This window comes from Melanotaenia boesemani, chromosome 5, assembly GCF_017639745.1.
Source record: "Melanotaenia boesemani isolate fMelBoe1 chromosome 5, fMelBoe1.pri, whole genome shotgun sequence".
Classification (NCBI taxonomy): Eukaryota; Metazoa; Chordata; class Actinopteri; order Atheriniformes; family Melanotaeniidae; genus Melanotaenia; species Melanotaenia boesemani.
The window spans coordinates 24,310,390-24,321,713 of record NC_055686.1 but is presented as its reverse complement, the minus strand read 5'-3'; the positions used below and the strand labels follow the sequence as shown (position 1 = coordinate 24,321,713).

Sequence of the window (11,324 nt, the reverse complement as noted above, 5' to 3'; positions counted from 1 at the left end):
GAATCACACCATCGATAGTGCCTAAAAGAATCTACATGTCCAGAGGGTGCTGTGGTTCTACAGTTTGATCACCAACAGGTGCAATCATGTGCTTTCTGTGTGAAAATGGAAAGTGCAAATGTCATTTGGGGAATTTTGTCAAGGAGGCATTTGTCTTTTGCGAACTCCATGTGCTACAAATGCACACATAAGCATATACCTCCTCTAGTTAGTTTGACACTAATAGGTCACATGTGGCACAAAAATATCTTCTAGATAGTAATGTCAGTATGCCTCAGCCTTTTTCTGTTGCTCATTATTCATCTTCCTGTCGTTTGATCTGATACCTGTGAGTGGCAGATCCCTCCTCTCCTTTCCTTTCCTTACCCTCCACTCCCTGCTTCCATCTTCATCCCAGAACAGGCCCTGGTACAGCACAGTGCCTGTGTGCAGCGATGCTGAGGGAGGTCGCCGTTCGGTCACTGCATAAAGCCTAGTCGCATTGTGACTCGAAGCTGCAGAATGTGCCATGGTGCATTAGCACGCTGCCGCCTGGCCGAGCATGAGGCAAAGAGAGAGGAGGAGGAGAAAAGGAGGAAAGACGAGTGAAGGAGGAGTTGAAGGATGGAGTAAGAGACAGCAGTAAGAGGAGATAAAAGAAGGAGGAGGACCAGAGGAGGAAGGAGCAGAAAGGAGTCAACGAGGAGAGAGGACGGACAGGGAGGGGGAAGCGTGAGGACATCAGCGCACTTACACAAGTGGAGTTCAGAGGCTCCAGGGGCTCAGGGTCCTTGTAAGATGGCTCATCAAATATGAAGGCACATCGAGTGTGTGTTTGCTCTGGATTGAACATCGCTGCTCATCTTCTCTTTTCTACTTATCCGTTTTTCTCCTCTTTCTTTCCCTGACACGTTCTTGCTCACAGCTTCTTCTGCTGAAAGACTCACTTAAAGATACATTTCCCCTAGCTAGTGTTTGTCTTTTTTAAGGTTCAAACATTGTAAGGAATGATAGGGATGTTACAAGACATGATAAATCTTTAAAAGAATAACAAAAACATTAGTAAATATAAACTCAAATAAATAAGGAAATAGAATTTTGAGATAGATTATGAGAAACATGAACAAAAATAGAACAATTTACATACAAGAAAGAACAGAAATGCATGTTAAACACACATATCTTTACGCACATATCTTCACATATCACTTTATTTATCTTTAATACAATAGCTGTCATCCTACTATCATTACATGAATTCAGCCAATCTGTCCCACCTTTAAAAAAGCTATGATGCAAAGAAAACCTACAAAAATTAAATCAATAATCCAAAATGGAGTTAATTAATTAAAACAAATTGGAAACTATATATTTAATTAAGTCTTTTAAACACACTAATTAAAACTACAGCGCTGTAGTTCCTAACCTTCCCTGTACTGCAGCTTGATAGCCAGTTGGTCAGGTGCCACTTACAGAGCAGGAGCTTGTATTGCAAAGCCAATAAAAACAGATGGTATGTGAGTGGATGATTTAATGAACCAATGAGAGAGCCTGCCGCAAGGGCGCTGGGATATGATCTCATCTGTGCCCTAAGCAGGCTTATATTGCTCTGATTAGCCTGTTGCTAATCAGTATTGTACAAATGGGATGACTTGTAGCTAATGCATGTCCTCCCTGCATATCCCGCAATGTATTTCTTGAATATTATGCACTTGAGGTAACAGAAAGAATTTCTGAACAAAAAGTAAAACCCTCACGTAAAATCTCCTGATTCAAATTCCTGGTAAAACTCCAGACCATAAAATCTTTTAGATATAAGGGCTCTTGAAGAGCACAAAAATGCTTATACTCTGAATTTGACAGGACATTCAACACAACACATTCTCAAAAAGAGGTCACACCAGGGGTCTTTGTTCAGGGACATGTACGGAAATTCAAACACGAAAGAGCTCTACAACAAAGGGCCCCCAGAACCCTCATGGGAAGTGACCAATGTCAAAGGAAGTTGCTTAGGTCACGTCGGGGTTGTGCTGCCCCATTACTCTGCTCTATTATTAAGTGATATACCCTTGCGCACACGCACACACAAAGACTATATACACATTAATGCGCACACACAAACATGAGGCTCACTTGTACTCACCCTCTCTGCACACATACGCCTGCATCATCAGTTGCAAGGCTGTGTAGTGACAAAGACGAAGGCCCTGGGGGGGCTTAGCAGCTCATAACAGGAAGCCAGGGGTTTGTGGCCTGTCCTTGACCCCACACTGGACTCAGAGAATGATAGAGAGTGAAAGGCAAGACACAACTTAAAGAACTGAATCAAATATGACTTTTAAGCCAATTAACAGAGGTCAGGACATTGACAGGGGTCTTAAGAGCAAATAGTGAAAAATTAAAGTGATACATTATGACTGAGTCAAACATTTAATTTTAATAACTTGTTAAACCTGGGAAGCTCTGAAGAACATTGAGAAAAAAATTGCGTGTTTGATGTGATGACATTACATGAAAATGTAATATCATTATACTGCAGATGTACAAGTTTCCTCACCCTTATATAAAGAATATATGCCAGGTTTATTTATCATTTGTGAGTTATTTCATGTTAAACAATATAGAAAGAAATTCTGGATTTTCCATTTTTAGCTATTTTGCTTTTCTAACATAATTTTTTTAGACTAGTATAAAAAAAAACATCCAATAAGACTCTTTAAGGTATTTGTAATGGAAAATATTTTAAAAAGATATAAAACACCATGTAACATTTGAGCAATCTCTAGATCAGTGGTTCTTAACCTTGCTGGAGGCACCGAACCCCACCAGTTTCATATGCTCCTTCACCGAACCCTTCTTTAGTAAAAAATAAAATATGATTTTTTTTTACTGGTGCACGAAATGAATTGTGCATTAATATCACCTTGTTCAAATAACAAAACCAACACAGTGCATGAACTCAAAACAACTTACCTCAGTGTGACTTCTGTAAAATATTCTGTAAGAAATCACACGACACACCGACAGTCACACGTTTTGGCGGTTGGAGGTGGACGTGGGGTCGGCGTCACTAACGCTAACCCAACGTCACTGACGCACACCGCTGGTCAGACGGAGGGTTATTAAAGAAGGTGTTGTTAAACAGGAAGTGATACGCTGGCAGCGCGTCCACTCCTTTACAGCCGTTTTACAACGTGTCATCACAGTGGGTAAAAGTACCAGTTCCCCGCCGCCACGTCGTGAGTCCGTACGGCGATCGACCCTTTAGATCGCCTTATTTGCCTGGATCGGCGCTCGGGAGATAACGGGCTAATTCCGATGTGTGGTCCCGACTGAGAAGGAGGTCTCACTCTGCTGCTTATCCAGCGCTCTCAAAGCGGACCGGTTGGAAATCTCAGAGCAGGACGCTTTCACTAACTGCAGACTAGACTGAGGGGTGGACCTCTGCGGCGGAGGCTCCACCGAACCCCTGAGACCGACTCACCGAACCCCTAGGGTTCGATCGAACCCAGGTTAAGAACCACTGCTCTAGATTATATAAAAACCAAACAAGAAGATCTTCTTCCACCATTTTTATTTACTCATTCACACGTAACAGCAACAGAAGTGGACAAAAGTTTAGGCCTCATCTGTCTGCCTTGAAATTAGGTAATTTATAATTGGACTTCTGTTATATTCAACTACACAGTGATAAAGTAAGTTTACTACAACATATAAGATTAGTAACCTTTTAACACAATTATAAAATAAGAACAAATGTATGGAAACAGCTCGTCCAAACCAATCCCAAAGTCATCAAAGATGAACTGATCTTATACAGTGTATGGGAAGTATTTATTCCTTTGTGGTAATCTCCATTTCAAAATTAAACCAAATTTAAGACATAATGAGCAATTATGTTCTAAAAAGTTCAGCACATATTCTATTTCTGTCATGACACTATGTTCTTCACTGAGATGCAGTCCATCACTTACAGCACAATCAGGGGTTGAATGGTCAATAGCTGTGATCAGGGAATTCTGCTACCTGGTGAGAATATCGACCCCCTCCACCCAGCGGAGATTATAACTGTTCCAATACACATCAGTTTCACGTGTGGCAGCAGGTCTGAGGTACAGTGTACCAAACAGGCCTCTGAGGCCTCCACGGCATTGGCAGGATTGATCTGCTTTACTTAAGCCAAGTGCGAGCGGAAAATCCTAATACACTGTCAATATGAGCACGCAAGGGATGTGGCATATGCAGAGAGAGCAATGGTGGAAGGAGAAAGAATCCATTTCCTCCTGCCTGCTGCAAGGAATTTAAATTAATCTTTCACAAGCTAATAGAAAGATTCATATTCTAATTGAAGTGTGTTCCTGAATATACTGTGTATATAAAAGGTTTTTTGTTCTTAAGGAGAAAGGTAAACGTGTAGCTATTACATATCTGTAAAAGATATGAATAAATGTGGCAGCTTAGTTTCAAAAGCATTTATCACCTGACTTGCTGGTTCATGGGCTTTTGTTTTCTATGATTTAAAACTCATCTCTTGGTTAAATATGGTAGATTACTCTTAAATTTAAATTTTTAACAGTCTTCAGCCAGATTAAAATATAATATAAAGAATAAAGGGGTATGTGGTCTAAAATGTCACCACAATACAAACATTAATAGGGATGTCTTCCCAATATGCCAGATATGACAACAATAGAGACTTTTTGTGTCCAAAAAAAAGCAGTGTAACCATAAGATTTTGTTCAGTTACTGTAATTATCTACAGTTTTGTAGTTGCTTATTTGCATTTTACTCTTTTAAATCTCTATTTCACTACAAGCAAGAGGGCAAAATTTTAGTTACCCAAGTTATATATTATTATGAGCTGGTCAAAATAAACAGCTAACTTAATTTTGATCCAACACCAGCATTAAATCCTAGCAAGCTAGCAGGTGTCGTCTGTTGTCTTGTATGAACTTGTCATTTCCTTGTTACCGCGTTTCCATGGCAACCATGGAGGCTGTCAACAAACCCGGAAGACAAAAACGTGGAAAATGTAAAGTCGGGTAATTAAAATAATTTATAAAACTAGAAGGGGTTTTTTTTTCTTTCTGTGCTTATACCCCCTAGGTTAACCTTTTATTGCGCTTTAGTTTCGCTACCTGTTTTGAACTCGAGATTTAATTTTAAGCACCATATTGAGCTTTTAATGACTCAGACCTGTGAGGCCGATGAGCCATCGTTTTAATAAAATTTTAAAGCGTTAATTGTCGCATGTTAAAGTCTAATGATTTATTGTTATTTTTATTATTATCGCCTTAAACCATAGTTATGCACCTACAGCAGTTTTTAGGTGGTTTTGTTTGGCAGGAACCGGTCCCGCAGAGCCCCGTCTTCCAGTGGGCAGATGTTACCAGCTGTCGCTGCTCAGAGTCCAGAGAGGACGGAAAACAAACAGGTGGGGTAGACAAGTCTTGGGCTATAAAAAAAAAAAAAAAAAAAATTTGATTATTGTGAAAAATGTGAATATAAAAGTCTTATTATTAACAGCACTTTAAAACACATCATTAAATTCTATTTTCGAGATCACAGTCCCTAATATTTAGTTGAGTTTTTATTTTATTTATTTAAGAATTACTTTTGTTTGACTCTCCACAGATAGGCAAAAGACTATCACTGATTTAAATATAACAATAGTTTTATTCTAGCTCCATGTGCTGATCACTTTTAACATGAAATCATGTATAATAGGAGAACCCTGAACCTGAAGCACCCAAATTGCATGCAGCCATCATTAATGTATGTAATCATGCCTGTGAATTTAATAATAGTAATATATTTTAATTTTTTAATTGCCAATTGTGAAATTGAGCTCTGTATTTGACCTATCTCTAGATGTATTAGTGGGCTGCTATGTTTCGGTGCTCGGGTGGGGAGGAGAGGTTAAGGGCCTTGCTCAAAGGCCCAAAGTGGTTCACCTCTGTTGGCACGCCAGGGACTCAAAACCAGGTTCTCCAGACCTAAGCCCACCTCTGTAACCACTGGACTACCACTCCACCATCCTTTTTTTTTTTTTTTTTTTTTGTACCATAAAAATGAATCATGCAAAATGGGGATGGTGGGTATGAATGTTTGCTCACCTACTTTTTGAATGATGTGCATATCATAGAAGAAAGAGTTTCCTTTCCTCGGCTACACTCTGTCCTCCAGGATCTGCCAGAGCTTCATGTGGCTTGCCTTTATGGGGAACTCATTTCCATCCAGAACCTGGTGGAGGCCAAGCAGTGGTGGATCAACAGCAGTGATTCCCAGGGACACCGCCCACTTCACATGGTCTTGTTCTTCGGGGCCTCCCCCAACACCTCTGCCTGCCTCAGATACCTACTCGAGCATGAAGCTGATGTCAATGCGTAGGTGCTTTTTGCTGTGAAATAGTCATCATTCATTCATTTATGTCTGGTGTCAGTCTAGTTGTATGTTCTACTCAAATAGACTCAAAGTGCAGAGTGTGACAACTGTGATGGAGGTTGTATTGCTAATCAGGCCAGACAACAGTGGCACACAAGATCAGATTTTTCTTTTTTCCTTATTAACCAGCACCACACACTCAGGGCAGACCCCACTGCACCTGGCTGCCTCCAAGGGCCTCCTCAGGTGCGTAGAGATGCTGGTGAAGGCTGGAGCAGACCTGATGAAGAAGGACAGCATGGGGCATACACCTCTGGACTTGGCTCGTATATGGTGCCACAGGAAAGTAGCAAGGTATGAAACAAAAACTTCACGACAATATGAAATTCTAAGTAAACCATTTGAGTTCATTTTCGTTGACTTATTCAAAGATACTGCACATGTTCTGGCTGCCCTTCACAGGCTTTCTATGTGCTACGGAATTCATTTTAAAATTCTTTTGTTTTAAATGTCTTATTGACCTCGGTCCACCCTGCCCCTCAGTCTTACTTCATCTCTCTTATGGTCTCTAAAGTCAGCTGATCATTTGCTCTTGGTTGTTCCAAAGATGAAGTTGAAGCTTCGAGCAGATCTGGCTGTTTTAGCTGCAGCCTCAAATTTCTGAAACACCTATTTTAAAGACTCATATTTTCTCCCTTTCATTCAAGACACAATGAGTTGTTGTTTTTGTGTGTGAGTTCTTGTTGTGTGTTTTTTTTTATGTCTGTTTAATTTACTTTAGCACTTTTAGTACTTTAACATTTATTTAAAACATGCTTTATGTCACGGGGGGATTTTTGCCCGGTCTCTTTCTCATGGTGACCTTATCTGAAGCAAGTGAGACCAGCAGTTTTTTGGATGTTGTTGTGCGGTTTTTTGTGACCTCTTGGATAACTTTTTGCTGCACTTTTGGGGTAATTTTGGTCGGCCAGCCACTCCTGAGAAGGTTTACCACTGTTCCATCTTTTCACAAATTGTGGATAATGGCTCTCACTGTGGTTCGCTGGAGTCCCAAAAGTATAGAAATGGCTTTATAACCTTTTCCAGACTGATAGCGCTCAATTACGTTCTTGCTCATTTATTCCTGAATTTCTTTGGATCTGGGCATGACGTCTAGCTTTTGAGGATCTTTTAGTCTAATTCACTTTGTCAGGCAGGTTCTGTTTAAGGGATTTCTTGATTGAGAACAGGCAGCAGTAATCAGGCCTGGGTCTGGCTAGAGAAATTGAACTGTGATAAACCACAGTTAAGTTATGTTTTAACAGGAGGGGCAATCACTCTTTCATACAGGGCCATGTAGGTTTGGATGTTTTCTCCTTTAATAATAAAAACCTTAATTTAAAAATTGCATTGTGTTTACTTGTGCTGTCTTTGACTAATATATAAATGTGTTTGATGATCTGAAACATTTAAGTGTGACAAACATGCAAAAAATAAGACATCAGGAAGGAGGCAAACACTTTTTCACCCCACTGTACATTTGATTGGATCTCTTGTGTGTTTGCAGGTATCTGAAAAGCTGTTTGTGGCATGCAGACAAGAAGAGAGAAATGGAGGAAAGAAAATTGGTTCAAGCATTATACGGAGATCTTGTGAATACTGCCAAACAGAAAAATAATGATAAAAAGGTGAGTTTGCATAATGTAGAAACTGTTTCAATCAACATTATGGATCCATGTAATAAATATGTTAAATTTTAATAGAATCAGAAAAGGCATACACATACAAACATATGAGGACTATACAATAATCAAAAGTCAGAGCACTAGTATGTCATTATCTTGTATGGGTGGTATTTTGTTGCTCTTGCATTTGAAAATTCAATTGAAATTTTTGCTTTATTTTTTATTTTACTGCTGCTGTTTGTGTATCTGTATTTTGTTTGTGTATCTGTGGCTTTCTCTCATGGAGATTGTACCATGCTTTTTATTTACCTCATGTCTAGTAGTAGCAGCTGAATGTCAGGTTGTGCCTGGTCTTACTCTTCTTGTATTTACTTATTTCTTTTTTAAATTCTTTTCTTACTAGCACTGATATTATTTATATTATTGTAATATGATTAAGGCAGCCTACTCTGTTTCCACATTTAATTTATGTTCTTTTGATTCTTTACTCCTTTTCTTTTTACCCTTGTTTCACTCTTTTTTCTCTTTGTTTCCCTGTCAGGTTCAGAATTACTATATACTATACTATATAACACAAATAAATAATAATAATTAAAAAATAAGAAAATTCAGCTGAAACACACTGTTAAAGTATTTTCTAAATGCAAACATTACATTATTATGTGCAATTTCTTATTTCCAATTTTTAGACACTCACTGATGAGAAGATGGCGGAGTGGGCAAACAAGAAAGGCTTGCCTCTCCTGAAGGATTTCTCTTCCAGAGTGCAGAGAGTGAGCCAGTACCATGCACAGTGTCTGTTACCAGACCAGACCAGCTATAAACCAAAACAAAGCAAAAGCTTGTGTAAGCGCAAGCCAGATGACCCTCAGGAAGTAAGGAGCACTCAGTTAAAGCAACCTGCAGCCTTATCTACCAGTCCCTGGAGTATTTTCATGGGCCTCCAGCCAGAGAAACCCCCTGCAGAGCTGGACCTCAGAGACAGTGTCACATTGTGGAAGGACACTAACAGCAGACAGCTTCAGTACAGCACCAAGTGGGATGACATGCCTCATTCCATCCCTAAACTACCTCTGGATGTGGTTGAAAGGGTGCTGTTCCCAAGAGCGTTCCCCTCAAGGATCGCCACACTGCAGCAGTTTGAGCCACAGAATATTGACAAGGTCCAACATCTAGGATGCCCTCAGGGGCGGCGCACCTCCCCTTGGACAGAGATGGCCATGCACCTGGCTGAGATGCTAGAGCCTGGACACTACTGAGCAAATTTCATCTAGATGCTGATTGATGGATATAGAAGAAACACATTAAAACTCAATTTAAACTTAATGTAAAAGTTAAATGTTAAGAAGCCATCATGCAGGAAAACAGGGTTTTGGCATCACTTAACATCAAACATCACTTTGATAAACCCAGCAACTCTTTTACATGTAAACTTGAGCAGAATTATGCACCCCACCACATCATAGCAACTCCTCAGGAAAATTTGAAAAAACAAACCTACGAGCCCAAGAGTCTGATAAAACATTTGTACTGTGTGCTGGATAAAACCCAAACCACAAGTGCTTTACCCTGAAATTCCAAATAGACCAAAAGATCTTATGGTTTCAGTGTGGTTTTATAAAATTTTAGAGCCATAAAAAAAAGAAACCTTTCACTTCTACAACAACCAGCCAGGCCACAAGCTCTGCTCAAAGCAACATCAAAAATGCCACACACTCCAGATGCTGTGGCGACAGAAGCAGGGTTAGCACAGGGGTGAGTGAAAGGTGAGAAAACCTCAGTGAACTGGGTCACCTGTCACAGATGTATCTCTGCACTTTCACTGATCTCCCCCAGGGAAATGAATTGGGATCCAGGTGAGGGCTTGTCAACAGCATGCGAGTGCAAACCACGAGCTGTGGCCTGTCAGATGAAGATACGTGTATATGTGTGTGTGTATGCACACGTTGTGGTTTTGTCTTTTTTCTTTTACTTCATGAAGCACTTCACACCTCAGTGGGGGTCAAAGTCCACACTGGCATGAACCTGGTACTCCCTCTGTGAAAAACCCACATGGGACTAGGATAACTTAATGCCATCCATTTTGACTGTCAGACACACAAACTCAAATCCTTGACAGAGCAAAGCTTTAAAATTTATAGCTGACTGGTTACTCTGACCTTATTTAATTGAAAATAACCATGACTACTACTTCTGCCTTGTCTTCTTAAAATGCCAAGCTGTAAAAATAACCAGTTGTTCAGCAAGTTAGTTGAAACAAAATCTTTTATTTCACAGTTGTGTGCATACCAGCCCATGACGAATCATACAGTAATTGGTAAAAAGGATTTCGGCATCTTCAATGTTTCTTTCATAAAACCACACTGAGCACATGTCAGTCCCCCCAAAAAAACCAGTCATCGTAAAAAAAAAATATATATCATTGCACAGGTTTGATCTTTAGAAGGATTTACATTTGCCTTTGATGCTGATCTTAATCTTCAATCAATTAAAAAAAAAAAAAAAAAGCTGTTTCTCTTTTCAAATTCTTACAAACAGTTCAAAACCCAGACAAGCAGGAAGCCACTCTAGGATGCTGGTGATTGTGAATGTGCTGAAGCAGATCTAAACTAATTCCACAAGATGATTTATTCTAGCAGCCAAATGGAGATGATCCAGGGTAGAAATAAACTACCCTGAGGGTTAAGTGTCTTTTTATACCTGCTTTTCAGCTCTGTGATGTTGCACTGTAGTATATTTATACCCGATTACACCTTGTAGTGGGAATAAGACAAATTCTTTACAGCTTTACAGAGCGCCGTTTCTTATGTACTTAATTTAGTTAAGGGTTTGTATAGTCACCAGTAGCATTATATTTTTTCCCAGCAGCTGACTTGTCATTTAAATATTGTCTGTGATTTTCTTTCTAGGATCATCCTGTATTGTACAAGTAGTCTGTCTCATTAATCTTAAAACCCATCACAAGTCAGGAAGAGGATGTTTTTAAGGGTCCCGCTGCCACACTACCTGGCTTTAACACTACTTTGTGTCTTTAAGTAGATAAAGGTGAGACTTACCATATATAAATGAAAAAAAAGCTTATTCAAGAAGACTTCTAAGTATTTTAACTGCTCAGCCCAAAATTTACACTTTGTTGTTGTTAATTTCAAACTCTGCTCATACATACTTTAATACTAAAACTTTAAAAAAAAGAAAAAAAAAAAGATCAAGTCCAACAAGACTATATGAAACGTTGCGCTACAGACAAGATCTCCAAACAGAGGCCTCCGGTAGATGTTGGCAGTCAGTAAAAATGCA

General features: G+C 39.5%; 1 protein-coding gene across 3 annotated transcripts; it reads left to right on the top strand.

Moving 5' to 3' along the window:
* The first annotated feature begins 3,025 nt into the window (after positions 1-3,025).
* Positions 3,026-11,209, top strand: ankrd53 (ankyrin repeat domain 53). Of its 3 annotated transcripts, none has more exons than XM_041984975.1 (6): positions 3,026-3,491; positions 5,326-5,413; positions 6,166-6,365; positions 6,553-6,717; positions 7,910-8,030; positions 8,717-11,209. In XM_041984975.1, exons 2-6 carry the CDS (start codon positions 5,363-5,365, stop codon positions 9,284-9,286), a joined length of 1,107 nt encoding a protein of 368 aa, XP_041840909.1. In that variant the 5' UTR covers positions 3,026-3,491; positions 5,326-5,362; the 3' UTR covers positions 9,287-11,209. The 3 variants fall into 3 exon arrangements, with proteins under 3 accessions (XP_041840909.1, XP_041840908.1, XP_041840907.1); XM_041984974.1 differs by having other exon boundaries at positions 3,026-3,627; XM_041984973.1 differs by lacking the exon at positions 3,026-3,491 and adding an exon at positions 4,791-5,021.
* The last annotated feature ends 115 nt before the right edge of the window (positions 11,210-11,324 follow it).

Coding starts and splice junctions, on each gene's coding strand:
- ankrd53 (XM_041984973.1), top strand. CDS start 4,927: ATGAACTTGTCATTTCCTTGTTACCGCGTTTCCATGGCAACCATGGAG. Junction 5,022..5,325: donor CGTGGAAAATGTAAAGTCGG/GTAATTAAAATA, acceptor TTTGTTTGGCAG/GAACCGGTCCCGCAGAGCCC. Junction 6,366..6,552: donor CATGAAGCTGATGTCAATGC/GTAGGTGCTTTT, acceptor CTTATTAACCAG/CACCACACACTCAGGGCAGA.